The 14,299-nt window shown below is 50.0% G+C and overlaps 1 protein-coding gene across 1 annotated transcript in view; it reads left to right on the top strand.

Moving 5' to 3' along the window:
• glp1r (glucagon like peptide 1 receptor) overlaps window positions 1-14,299 on the top strand; it is a 99,679-nt gene that overhangs the window by 43,704 nt on the left and 41,676 nt on the right. The window contains exon 4 of the mRNA XM_031902204.1: window positions 6,394-6,506. Within this exon, the coding sequence (XP_031758064.1) occupies window positions 6,394-6,506 (113 nt within the window). The remainder of the gene's footprint in view (window positions 1-6,393; window positions 6,507-14,299) is intronic.

Raw genomic sequence — 14,299 nt, 5'->3', positions numbered from 1 at the left:
TCAAGTACAAGGTGCTGAAAATCATTTAAAAAAATGTGAATTATTTTATTAAAATGGAGTCTATGGGAGTCGGCCTTCCCATAAATCGGATCTTTCTGGATAAATGGTTTTTGAGTAAGGGATCCCATGCCTGTGTAGGAAACCAAAGTCCAAAGACTACTTTATTGGTTTCCCTACTGGGGGCATATTTGGGGGCACAGACCTTCCCTGCTAAAGGACTGGAGGGGGGCCCGGGGCTGGTGCAGAAGCCCAAAACCTAATGTACAAAATGTCTGCCTTACATCTTTAGTTAGGCTTAAGTTCTCCTTTAATCTTAATTGATTTTCCACTTGGCCCAGCCTAGGGTCAGACTGGGCCATCAGGGCACCGAGTAAAAACCCGTTGGGCTCCGGCTCTGGTGGGCCCCACTGGGCTAGCCTCCATCCCTGCTGGGCGGTCCCCCAGGCTGCCAGTCTCCCTCTGCCCCTGCAGGGGGTGTGGAGGCCTCAGTGGGAGCCCCTTGGGGGTTTCAGGGGCCCCTGCACCCCCCAGTCCCTGACCCAGCCATAAACCCACAGGAACCATTGAGTAACTAGGCCAGAGTAGCAGCCCACATGTCTCTGTACATAATCTGGGCTGTGGGGGCTGCGGGGGCAGCACTGGGGGGTGTAACTGCCATTATCCCACTCAGTGCCGCCTTCTCCCCGCGGGACTGGAACCCAGCCGTGCCCCCCTGACAAATGGTTCTGCCCTGGCCCATCTGCGTGGGTTGGTTCCCCCCAGCAAAACGCGCCCAGTGGGTTCCACCCAACATCCTGCTGTCTCCGAGCCGCTTTCCCTTCTTTATAACCCTCAGGGGGGGTCTCCATCTGATTTATTACATATTAATGGCCGTACCAACTACTAATGGCGCCCCCCCAATCATTTATAAACTACAAAGAATAGAAAAAGAGCAAAACTGCACATTTGTATCAGACTTTCCTTGTTTACATTTCCAGCTGAATTTTATTTTTAATTTAACAGGAAATTTCCCCTTTAATGTGAGTGTCGGCTCTGTCTCCCTGTGACTCGCCCGTCTCGCCGCTCTCGCACCAACACTCACAGTTACAGGGGCCCAGGGGGGTAATTATATACAGGTACCCCAGGGCCCGGGCCCAGGGCGGCAGCTTTATAACTGACAGGGCGGCAAAGGGCAAATACAGGCGAGACTGGAACTGTGTAACAACTGCTGCATTGTGGGAAAATACATGGGGAATTGTATCTCACTCTCTCTCTTATTCTGTCTCTCACTTTCTCTATCTCTCTTTCCTTCTTTCTCTTTCTTTTTTTTCTCTCTCACTTTCTCGATCTCTCTTTCCTTCTTTCTTTTTTTTTTCTCTCTCACTTTCTCTATCTATCTCTCTTTCTTTCTCTCTGTGTGTCTTACTTTCTCTATCTCTCTTTCTTTCTCTTTCTGTCTCTCACTTTCTCTATCTCTCTTTCCTTCTTTCTCTTTCTTTCTTTCTTTTTTTTCTCTCTCACTTTCTCTATCTCTCTTTCCTTCTTTCTCTTTCTTTCTTTTTTTTCTCTCTCACTTTCTCTATCTCTCTTTCCTTCTTTCTCTTTCTTTCTTTTTTTTCTCTCTCACTTTCTCTATCTATCTCTCTTTCTTTCTCTCTGTGTGTCTCACTTTCTCTATCTCTTTCCTTCTTTCTCTTTCTTTCTTTTTTTTCTCTCACTTTCTCTATCTCTATTTTCTTTCTTTCTCTTTCTTTTTCTGTCTCACTTTCTCTATCTCTCTTTCCTTCTTTTTCTTTCTTTTTTTCTCTCTCACTATCTCTATCTTTCTTTCTCTTTCTCTCTCTCTCTCTTTCTTTCTGTGCAGTACAGGGGGGCTATAGATAGAGTCGGTGGCTGACACGGATAGTGCACTGCTGTATGCGACTCCCGGCAGGAATAGTGGGGGGAGGGTCTTTGAGCTGAACTGTAACTCTCACATTCACGCAGAAGGGTGGGCGCCATGGCTCTTACGCAGCAACAGAACCCACTTTATTGCACTTAATTTTTACAATAAATATCTATGTTGCAATATCAGCTCCTACACCGAGTTGCCATTGGGTAAAACTCACCCCCGGGGGCGGCTCTCCCAGTTGACCCAGAGGGGGCTGCAGGGGGTTAATCTCCTGAGTGACAGCAGAGCCGCAAACCATTGATCTGTGAGCAAAGCTAATTAGTGAGCAGATAATGAAGAAGGGAAGGGACACATAGCACTTTCCAGGCCTGAGCATCAATCTTCCCAGTCCGTTTGCATCGGGCAATTAACATTAATTACAGAGACGTCATCCCAACTGCCCCATCCCTGCGCTTTCCTGGAATCAGCCCCGGCCCGGCCCCACTCATATTTACTGTATGTTCCGCTCAGTCCATTCCGTGTCCAGGCTCACTTATACCTGTATTCTCTGTCTGTGGGTGCGTCTGTGGGGCGTGTCTGTAGCGGTGTGTCTGTGGGGCGTGTCTGTAGCGGTGTGTCTGTGGGGCGTGTCTGTAGGGCATGTCTGTGGTGGCAGTGTCTGTGGGGCGTGTCTGTAGGGGTGTGTCTGTGGGGCGTGTCTGTAGCGGTGTGTCTGTAGGGGTGTGTCTGTGGGGCGTGTCTGTAGGGCATGTCTGTGGTGGCAGTGTCTGTAGGGTGTGTCTGTGGGGCGTGTCTGTAGCCGGTGTGTCTGTAGGGGTGTGTCTGTGGGGCGTGTCTGTAGGGCATGTCTGTGGGGCGGTGTCTGTGGGGCGTGTCTGTAGCGGTGTGTCTGTAGGGGCGTGTCTGTAGGCATGTCTGTGGGGCGGTGTCTGTGGGGCGTGTCTGTAGCGGTGTCTGTGGGGCGTGTCTGTAGGGGTGTGTCTGTGGGGCGGTGTCTGTGGGGCATGTCTGTAGCGGTGTGTCTGTGGGGCGTGTCTGTAGCGGTGTGTCTGTAGCGGTGTGTCTGTAGGGGTGTGTCTGTGGGGCGTGTCTGTAGGGCATGTCTGTGGGGCGGTGTCTTGTGGGGCGTGTCTGTAGCGGTGTGTCTGTAGGGGCGTGTCTGTAGGGCATGTCTGTGGGGCGGTGTCTGTGGGGCGTGTCTGTAGCGGTTGTGTCTGTGGGGCGTGTCTGTAGGGGTGTGTCTGTAGGGCATGTCTGTGGGGCGGTGTCTGTGGGGCATGTCTGTAGCGGTGTGTCTGTGGGGCGTGTCTGTAGCGGTGTGTCTGTGGGGCGTGTCTGTAGCGGTGTGTCTGTGGGGCGTGTCTGTAGCGGTGTGTCTGTGGGGACGGTGTCTGTGGGGCGTGTCTGTAGGGGTGTGTCTGTGGGGACGGTGTCTGTAGGCGTGTCTGTAGGGGTGTGTCTGTAGGGCATGTCTGTGGGGCGTGTCTGTGGGGACGGTGTCTGTGGGGCGTGTCTGTAGGGGTGTGTCTGTAGGGCATGTCTGTGGGGACGGTTGTCTGTGGGGCGTGTCTGTAGGGTGTGTCTGTGGGGACGGTGTCTGTGGGGCGTGTCTGTAGGGGTGTGTCTGTAGGGCATGTCTGTGGGGCGTGTCTGCAGGGTGTGTCTGTGGGGCGTGTCTGTAGGGTGTGCCTGTGGGGCGTGTCTGTAGCGGTGTGTCTGTGGGGCGTGTCTGTAGGGGTGTGTCTGTAGGGCGTGTCTGTAGCGGTGCGTCTGTGGGGCGTGTCTGTAGGGGTGTGTCTGTAGGGCATGTCTGTGGGGACGGTGTCTGTGGGGCGTGTCTGTAGGGGTGTGTCTGTGGGGCATGTCTGTAGCGGTGTGTCTGTAGCGGTGTGTCTGTAGCGGTGTGTCTGTAGCGGTGTGTCTGTGGGGCGTGTCTGTAGGGTTGTCTGTGGGGCGTGTCTGTAGGGTGTGTCTGTGGGGCATGTCTGTAGCGGTGTGTCTGTAGCGGTGTGTCTGTAGCGGTGTGTCTGTGGGGCGTGTCTGTAGGGGTGTGTCTGTAGGGTGTGTCTGTAGCGGTGTGTTTGTAGCGGTGTGTCTGTGGGGCGTGTCTGTAGGGGTGTGTCTGTAGGGTGTGTCTGTAGGGGTGTGTCTGTAGGGCGTGTCTGTGGGGACGGTGTCTGTGGGGCGTGTCTGTAGGGGCGTGTCTGTAGGGGTGTGTCTGTGGGGCGTGTCTGTAGGGCATGTCTGTAGGGGTGTGTCTGTGGGGCGTGTCTGTAGGGGTGTGTCTGTAGGGCGTGTCTGTGGGGACGGTGTCTGTGGGGCGTGTCTGTAGGGGTGTGTCTGTAGGGCTGTGTCTGTGGGGCGTGTCTGTAGGGCATGTCTGTAGGGGTGTGTCTGTGGGGCGTGTCTGTAGGGGTGTGTCTGTAGGGCATGTCTGTGGGGACGGTGTCTGTGGGGCGTGTCTGTAGGGGTGTGTCTGTAGGGGTGTGTCTGTAGGGCATGTCTGTAGGGGTGTGTCTGTGGGGCGTGTCTGTAGGGGTGTGTCTGTGGGGCGTGTCTGTAGGGGTGTGTCTGTAGGGCATGTCTGTAGGGTGTGTCTGTGGGGACGGTGTCTGTGGGGCGTGTCTGTAGGGCCTCTCTTATTCATCTCCTTATACTACTGCTTGGTTGCTAGGGGAATTTAGACCCTAGCAACCAGATAGCTGCTGAAACTCCAAACTGGAGAGCTGCCAAACTGAAAATGAAATAAATAAAAAGCTACAAATATTACTTTGTACATCATACTAAAAGTTAATTTTAAAGTGAACAACCCCTTTAAAACTGTTGCCATTAGCAACTGCACTGTGCCGGTATGGCCATACGCAGGCTGAGACAGAGGGTAAATAGGAATTTACCCAGGTTCACCATTGATTTATAGAGGCAATGGGAAGTTCATTCTGTTGTTCCTACCCCTAAGTGCCCTTCTCCTATTTTGCCTTTTATTTGCCCTCAGACTGGGGGCCCATGTGGGGAAACCAAAGGTGTAGTTGAGATGGATGCCAGTACTGGGCTCTGGGTCCAATAAATGGTGATTCCGGTGCCTGCAAAGCCTCTCTCTCATTGGCTGAGTACATTTAGATGTCAGCCAATGGCCAGCGAGGTGACGAGTCCTCATTTTAATGGATATTGTGTCTGATTCACTAAAGGGCGATAAAAATTATCGCACGCTTTTTCGCGTTAAAAAACGCAAAATAACTTGCGCGCGATTCACCATAGTATTATCGCGTGCGAAAAATCGCCATTTTCGCATGGGGTATTTCTCGCACTAGTTTTACCGTTTTGCGTTAATTTCCGCGCTGAAAAGAATACGATCGCATGATTCACTATAAGTTTTGCGCGCTAAATATCGCATTCGGCTATACGAAAATTAACACCTACTACAGGCAGGCGAAAAATTATACAAAAGTGCAGTAAATGAGTTTTTGCAATAAAATATGGACTTACAGTGTTATTTATTCAGTCTGTGTTTCCCCCAGAGTGACGCAGCCGCCAGTTTGCAGCGAAATGGGCATTTTTAATACAGTAATTTTCCGCAAGTATTGGCGTGTATGGCTAACATGGCGTGCATTCATTTGCGCGACTATTTCTATTTGGCTACAAGTGATGAAATGTTTCGCCAGGCATGGATTCGCAGCGAATTTTTGGACATGCGTTGAATTTTTTCGCGGCGGATTTTTTCATGCGTTTCGCAAAACAATCCGCCAATGGCAAAACGCATGAAAAAATTTGCCACGCAAAAATTCACCGCACATCCAAAAATTGATACAAGTGTCAAAAAATAATAGTCACAGCAACAATTTTTTGCCCGCACAACATTTTTGCCGTTTCGTGGATCTTTCAAAAGATTTGCTAATTTTTCACTAAAGAAACCAGAACAGATTCACTCATCACTAGTGGCTACTATTTATATGCTACTATTTATATGCTACTATTTATATGCTACTATTTATATGCTACCATTTATATGCTACTATTTATATGCTACCATTTATATGCTACTATTTATATGCTACCATTTATATGCTACTATTTATATGCTACTATTTATATGCTACTATTTATATGCTACTATTTATATGCTACCATTTATATGTGGCTAATATTTATATACACCATTTATATGCTTCGACAATTTTTATACACTATTTCTATGCTACCATTCATATTCGGCGATTATTCGCGTAATTTAGCGCATGTACAGGCAAATACCGCATTGAAATAGTCTTTCGCGAGTTAAATAACGCTTGCAATATCGCGCGTAAAAAAGCGCGAGTATGCTTATAGTGAATCGTGCGAAAAATCGCCAAAATTAAGCGGCGGTAAAAATTTTAGCGCACAATAAGAATAGCGCACGTTTTATCGCCCTTTAGTGAATCAGGCCCATTGTGTCTGTTTATGTGGCACCCAGTCGGCAGTGCTGTAGGGATTCTGGGCCGGGACGTTGCTTGAGTGACACCTTCATCTGCTTCTTCTTCTTCTGACAGTGACCCATGGGAGGGTTTTCCGCTACTGCACCCCTGAAGGCAATTGGCTGTTAAAGGAGAATTCTAGCGCCCCCTGGAGAAACCTGTCAGAATGCGAGGACAGATCCCTGAAGGTAATGCTGCACCCATGCACCCATCATACCTGCACCCATGCACCCATTATACCCACACCCATGCACCCATAATACCTACACCCATGCACCCATCATACCCGCACCCATTATACCCGCACCCATGCACCACCCGCATGCATAATACCCACAACTATCATACCCGCACCCATCATAAACACACCCATCATACCCGCACCCATGCACCCATCATACCCGCACCCATGCGCCCATCATACCCACACCCATGCGCCCATCATACCTGCACCCATAATACCCACACCCATCATAAACACACCCATCATACCCGCACCCATGCACCAATCATACCCGCACCCATGCGCCCATCATACCCACACCCATGCGCCCATCATACCTGCACCCATCATACCCACACCCATCATAAACACACCCATCATACCCGCACCCATGCGCCCATCATACCTGCACCCATAATACCCGCACCCATCATACCCGCACCCATGCGCCCATCATACCTGCACCCATAATACCCGCACCCATCATATCCGCACCGATAATACCCGCACCCATCATACCCGCACCCACGCACCCATTATACCTGCACCCATACACCCATCATACCTGCACCCATTATACCCACACCCATGCACCACCCACACACATAATACCCACAACTATCATACCCGCACTCATCATACCCACACCCATCATAAACACACCCATCATACCCGCACCCATGCACCCATCATACCCGCACCCATGCACCCATCTTACCCGCACCCATGCGCCCATCATACCTGCACCCATAATACCCGCACCCATCATACCCGCACCAATAATACCCGCACCCATCATACCTGCACCCATCATACCCGCACCCACTTCTCATTTATTTCATGGAATCCGGGCGCCCGAGTAGCCACATTGTCCTGTTAAAGGTTCAGTAGGCCAACACGGTACTGAGTTAACTTTTTATACGTTATAGAATGGCAAATTCTAAGCAACCTTTCAATTGGTCTTTATTATTTATCTTTTATAGAATTATTTGCCTTCCTCTTCTGCTTCTTTCCAGCTTTCAAATGGGGGTCACTGACCCCGGCAGCCAAACCCTATTGCTCTGTGAGGCTCCAGTTTTATTGTTATTGTTACTTTTTATTCCTTATCTTTCTATTCAGCCCCTCCCCTATTCATATACAAGTCCCTTATTCAAACTACTCCCTGGTTACAAAGGTAAATTGGACCCTAGCAACCAGAGAGCTGCTGAATTTCCAAATTAACCCAAAGGGGACCAACCCCTATAAGCCTCAGGTTCCATCAAGTTTAGCCCTTCATTCACATTATTTATTCATATACAGTGGAGGAAATAATGATTTGACCCCTCACTGATTTTGTAAGTTTGTGCAATGACAAAGAAATGAAAAGTCTCAGAACAGTATCATTTCAATGGTAGGTTTAACAGTGGCAGATAGCACATCAAAAGGAAAATGGAAAAAAGAACTTGAAATAAAAGATAGCAACTGATTTGCATTTCATTGAGTGAAATAAGTTTTTGAACCCCTACCAACCATTAAGAGTTCTGGCTCCCACAGAGTGGTTAGACACTTCTACTCAATTAGTCAACCTCATTAAGGACACCTGTCTTAACTAGTCACCTGTATAAAAGACACCTGTCCACAGAATCAATCAATCAAGCAGACTCCAAACTCTCCAACATGGGAAAGACCAAAGAGCTGCCCAAGGATGTCAGAGACAAAATTGTAGACCTGCACAAGGCTGGAATGGGCTACAAAACCATTAGCAAGAAGCTGGGAGAGAAGGTGACAACTGTTGGTGCGATTGTTGGAAAATGGAAGGAGCACAAAATGACCATCAATCGACCTCGCTCTGGGGCTCCACGCAAGATCTCACCTCGTGGGGTGTCAATGATTCTGAGAAAGGTGAAAAAGCATCCTAGAACTACACGGGAGGAGTTAGTTACTGACCTCAAATTAGCAGGGACCACAGTCACCAAGAAAACCATTGGAAACACATTACACCGCAATGGATTAAAATCCTGCAGGGCTCGCAAGGTCCCCCTGCTCAAGAAGGCACATGTGCAGGCCTGAAGTTTGCCAATGAACACCTGAATGATTCTGTGAGTGACTGGGAGAAGGTGCTGTGGTCTGATGAGACCAAAATAGAGCTCTTTGGCATTAACTCAACTCGCTGTGTTTGGAGGAAGAAAAATGCTGCCTATGACCCCCAAAACACCGTCCCCACCGTCAAGCATGGGGGTGGAAACATTTTGCTTTGGGGGTGTTTTTCTGCTAAGGGCACAGGACAACTTATTCGCATTAACGGGAAAATGGACGGAGCCATGTATCGTGAAATCCTGAACGACAACCTCCTTCCCTCTGCCAGGAAACTGAAAATGGGTGGTGGATGGGTGTTCCAGCACGACAATGACCCAAAACATACAGCAAAGGCAACAAAGGAGTGGCTCAAGAAGAAGCACATTAAGGTCATGGAGTGGCCTAGTCAGTCTCCGGACCTTAATCCAATAGAAAACCTATGGAGGGAGCTCAAGCTCAGAGTTGCACAGAGACAGAAACCTTAGGGATTTAGAGATGATCTGCAAAGAGGAGTGGGACCAACATTCCTCCTAAAATGGGCGCAAACTTGCTCATCAATTACAAGAAACGTTTGACCTCTGTGCTTGCAAACAAGGGCTTTTCCACTAAGTATTAAGTCTTTTTTTGTTAGAGGGTTCAAAAACTTATTTCACTCAATGAAATGCAAATCAGTTGCTATCTTTTATTTCAAGTTCTTTTTTCCATTTTCCTTTTGATGTGCTATCTGCCACTGTTAAACCTACCATTGAAATGATACTGTTCTGAGACTTTTCATTTCTTTGTCATTGGACAAACTTACAAAATCAGTGAGGGGTCAAATCATTATTTCCTCCACTGTATAGTAAATATATTACTGTGTATGGGAGTCAGGGTAAAATATGAGTTTTAGGGGTTATAATTCCAACCTGGAAGGACGGGTATATCTCTGGGAAGTTGCCCCACCCAGTGGGAATAGTCAGACGTTAACTGCCCCTATAATTGCCCCTAATAGGAAGGGCCACAGTGAGAGAGTAATGGCGGCCCTTTCCCTCAGCGCAGACACAGTAACAAGTCTATGAACTGATTTTGTGTTTGTGCGTCAGATCCGATAAGAGCGCTGGGAACTATTTGTTGGGATGATGTATTGCCCCGGGGCGCCCCTGAATCAGCGCTGATTAAACCGCCACAATGACATTTTTCATTCTGACACCGTGTTTTGGTTTTATTCTTTTTTCATTCAATTGCAATAAAAGCAGAGAGAAGGGGCACAGAGTTCCTTATTCCCGTGTCTCATTTATACCTCATACAGCGCCCCCTATGGTCAGTTTTCTACCAGTCCCTGAATTAACCATCTCCGTCCCTCCATGTCTGTATAATAAATATCTCATTGCTGCAGATCTGCTCGGAGCTGTCTGTACTTTGGGCCCCGTGGTTTCTATACAGCAGGACTGTCCAACTCACAGCCCTTTAGCTGCTCTTAAACTACAATTCCCAGAATCCCTTTAAAGCCTTTAGCTGTTGGTGGGTACCTGGAGCTGTATGTCAATAAAATGATTCCAGTTTGGAATCATTGCCCTACTGTCTCCATCTTGCCCTACTGTCTCCATCTTGCCCTACTGTCTCCATCTTGCCCTACTGTCTCCATCTTGCCCTACTGTCTCCATCTTGCCCCACTGTCTCCATCTTGCCCTACTGTCTCCATCTTGCCCTACTGTCTCCATCTTGCCCTACTGTCTCCATCTTGTCCTACTGTCTTCATCTTGTCCTACTGTCTCCATCTTGCCCTACTGTCTCCATCTTGCCCTACTGTCTCCATCTTATCCTACTGTCTCCATCTTGTCCTACTGTCTCCATCTTGTCCTACTGTCTCCATCTTGTCCTACTGTCTCCATCTTGTCCTACTGTCTTCATCTTGCCCTACTGTCTCCATCTTGCCCTACTGTCTCCATCTTGCCCTACTGTCTCCATCTTATCCTACTGTCTCCATCTTGTCCTACTGTCTCCATCTTGCCCTACTGTCTCCATCTTGTCCTACTGTCTCCATCTTGCCCTACTGTCTCCATCTTGCCCTACTGTCTCCATCTTGCCCTACTGTCTCCATCTTGCCCTACTGTCTCCATCTTGTCCTACTGTCTTCATCTTGTCCTACTGTCTCCATCTTGCCCTACTGTCTCCATCTTGCCCTACTGTCTCCATCTTATCCTACTGTCTCCATCTTGTCCTACTGTCTCCATCTTGTCCTACTGTCTCCATCTTGTCCTACTGTCTCCATCTTGCCCTACTGTCTCCATCTTGCCCTACTGTCTCCATCTTGTCCTACTGTCTCCATCTTGTCCTACTGTCTCCATCTTGCCCTACTGTCTCCATCTTGCCCTACTGTCTCCATCTCGCCCTACTGTCTCCATCTCGCCCTACTGTCTCCATCTCGCCCTACTGTCTCCATCTCGCCCTACTGTCTCCATCTCGCCCTACTGTCTCCATCTCGCCCTACTGTCTCCATCTTGCCCTACTGTCTCCATCTTGCCCTACTGTCTCCATCTTGCCCTACTGTCTCCATCTTGCCCTACTGTCCCCATCTTGCCCTACTGTCTCCATCTTGCCCTACTGTCCCCATCTTGCCCTACTGTCCCCATCTTGCCCTACTGTCTCCATCTTGCCCTACTGTCCCCATCTTGCCCTACTGTCTCCATCTTGCCCTACTGTCTCCATCTTGCCCTACTGTCCCCATCTTGCCCTACTGTCTCCATCTTGCCCTACTGTCTCCATCTTGCCCTACTGTCTCCATCTTATCCTACTGTCTCCATCTTGCCCTACTGTCTCCATCTTGCCCTACTGTCTCCATCTTGCCCTACTGTCTCCATCTTGTCCTACTGTCTCCATCTTGTCCTACTGTCTCCATCTTGTCCTACTGTCTTCATCTTGTCCTACTGTCTCCATCTTGTCCTACTGTCTCCATCTTGTCCTACTGTCTCCATCTTGTCCTACTGTCTTCATCTTGTCCTACTGTCTCCATCTTGTCCTACTGTCTCCATCTTGCCCTACTGTCTTCATCTTGTCCTACTGTCTCCCTCTTACCCTACTGTCCCCCTCTTGCCCTACTGTCCCCATCTTGCCCTACTGTCTCCATCTTTCCCTTCTGTCTCCATCTTGCCCTTCTGTCTCCATCTTGCCCTACTGTCTCCATCTTGCCCTACTGTCCCCATCTTGCCCTACTGTCTCCATCTTGCCCTACTGTCTCCATCTTGCCCTACTGTCCCCATCTTGCCCTACTGTCTCCATCTTACCCTACTGTCCCCATCTTGCCCTACTGTCTCCATCTTGCCCTACTGTCCACTCCTTCCCTCACCATGATGGCTATTTTGCCCTACTGCCGTTGGTACCTTATTCCTCTGTTTCCCCTACATGCCAGGGAAGTCCCCGCTAACGTTTACCCTTCGGTGCCGATTCTAAAGGCAAAGGTAACACAGTTTTATCAAGACAAGCGGAGAGTTTATTTCCACAATAAATCTGCCTTTCTGTATAACAGCAGAGCAGCAGGAAGGAGTGATTTGTCAGGGCCAGTAAACCCCTAAGTGCTCCTTATGTATCTTCTCTTGGTTTGATGGAGAGCGGAGAGAGAGGGGCGAGAGGGACGAGAGCGCTGAGGAACAGGCCCAGTAGGGCAGTAAATGAGAATATATGGAAGCGCTCAGGTGACTTATCTCTTCCCTGAGACCAGTGTTGGGAATAGAGAGTTGGGAATAGAGAGTTGGGAATAGAGAGTTGGGAATAGAGAGTTGGGAATAGAGAGTTGGGAATAGAGAGTTGGGAATAGAGAGTCGGGAATAGAGAGTCGGGAATAGTCGGGAATAGAGAGTCGGGAATTCACAGTCCGGACTGCGCTGATTTCCAAACCCTTCTGCAAAGTCATTCATAATGAACAAATTGTCCTCTATATTTTTATCTGTCTCTTATCCTAAGCAGGAAAATAACTGGCTGTCACGGGCAGCAACCGGTCAGCATGTCATTGTCACGTTCTGCCTCAGATCCATTACTTCAGCTCATCATTTACAGCCAATGGAAGCCTAGCAATGTCTGCTCGGGGCCCGTATCCCGCATACAGTGACTGCCCGGGGCCCGTATCCCGCATACAGTGACTGCCCGGGGCCCGTATCCCGCATACAGTGACTGCCCGGGGCCCGTATCCCGCATTCAGTGACTGCCCAGGGCCCGTATCCCGCATTCAGTGACTGCCCAGGGCCCGTATCCCGCATACAGTGACTGCCCGGGGCCCGTATCCCGCATACGGTGACTGCCCGGGGCCCGTATCCCGCATTCAGTGACTGCCCAGGGCCCGTATCCCGCATTCAGTGACTGCCCAGGGCCCGTATCCCGCATACAGTGACTGCCCGGGGCCCGTATCCCGCATACGGTGACTGCTCGGGGCCCGTATCCCGCATACGGTGACTGCCCGGGGCCCGTATCCCGCATACGGTGACTGCTCGGGGCCCGTATCCCGCATACAGTGACTGCCCGGGGCCCGTATCCCGCATTCAGTGACTGCCCGGGGCCCGTATCCCGCATACAGTGACTGCCCGGGGCCCGTATCCCGCATACGGTGACTGCTCGGGGCCCGTATCCCGCATTCAGTGACTGCCCGGGGCCCGTATCCCGCATTCAGTGACTGCCCGGGGCCCGTATCCCGCATACGGTGACTGCTCGGGGCCCGTATCCCGCATACAGTGACTGCCCGGGGCCCGTATCCCGCATTCAGTGACTGCCCAGGGCCCGTATCCCGCATACGGTGACTGCCCGGGGCCCGTATCCCACATACAGTGACTGCCCAGGGCCTGTATCCCGCATACGGTGACTGCCCGGGGCCCGTATCCCGCATTCAGTGACTGCCCAGGGCCCGTATCCCGCATTCAGTGACTGCCCAGGGCCTGTATCCTGCATACGGTGACTGCCCGGGGCCCGTATCCCACATACGGTGACTGCCCGGGGCCCGTATCCCGCATATAGTGACTGCCCGGAGCCCGTATCCCACATACAGAAGCCCCTGTGAGGCCTCGGAGCTAGAAGCACTGTCCTGAGAGTTTGGGGATTTATTAGAGAGATGCGCAGACAAGTTTATTTGTGCCGCTGGTATTCCCGGAATTCATTTACATGGGAACTTCTGACTTTGCTTATTTATTAATTTATATTATTTATATTTAATTAAGTCCCTGAGCTTGGCGAGTTTGGTAATTGGGAGTCAGATCTTTAGAGATTTGTGGCTGATGAATCATTAAGTGACTTCATTAAAAAAATTTTACTTGTTACTAAATTAGTGGAGAGACCAAGAGAGAGTTGTTATATATGGGAGACTGGGAGAGACAGTGTGTGTGTGGGAGAGACAGTGTGTGTGTGGGAGACAGAGCTAATATAGAGGGGACCGGGGTAGAACCAGTATAGAGGGGACCAGGGTAGAACCGGTATAGAGGAGACCGGGGTAGAACCGGTATAGAGGGGACCGGGGTAGAACCAGTATAGAGGGGACCGGGGTAGAACCGGTATAGAGGAGACCGGGGTAGAACCAGTATAGAGGGGACCGGGGTAGAACCGGTATAGAGGAGACCGGGGTAGAACCGGTATAGAGGGGACCGGGGTAGAACCGGTATAGAGGGGACCGGGGTAGAACCGGTATAGAGGAGACCGGGGTAGAACCGGTATAGAGGGGGCCGGGGTAGAACCGGTATAGAGGGG

Source organism: Xenopus tropicalis, chromosome 5 (genome assembly GCF_000004195.4).
Source record: "Xenopus tropicalis strain Nigerian chromosome 5, UCB_Xtro_10.0, whole genome shotgun sequence".
NCBI lineage: Eukaryota > Metazoa > Chordata > Amphibia > Anura > Pipidae > Xenopus > Xenopus tropicalis.
The sequence above is the reverse complement of the archived record's forward strand: the minus strand, read 5'-3'. Positions and strand labels throughout refer to the sequence as shown.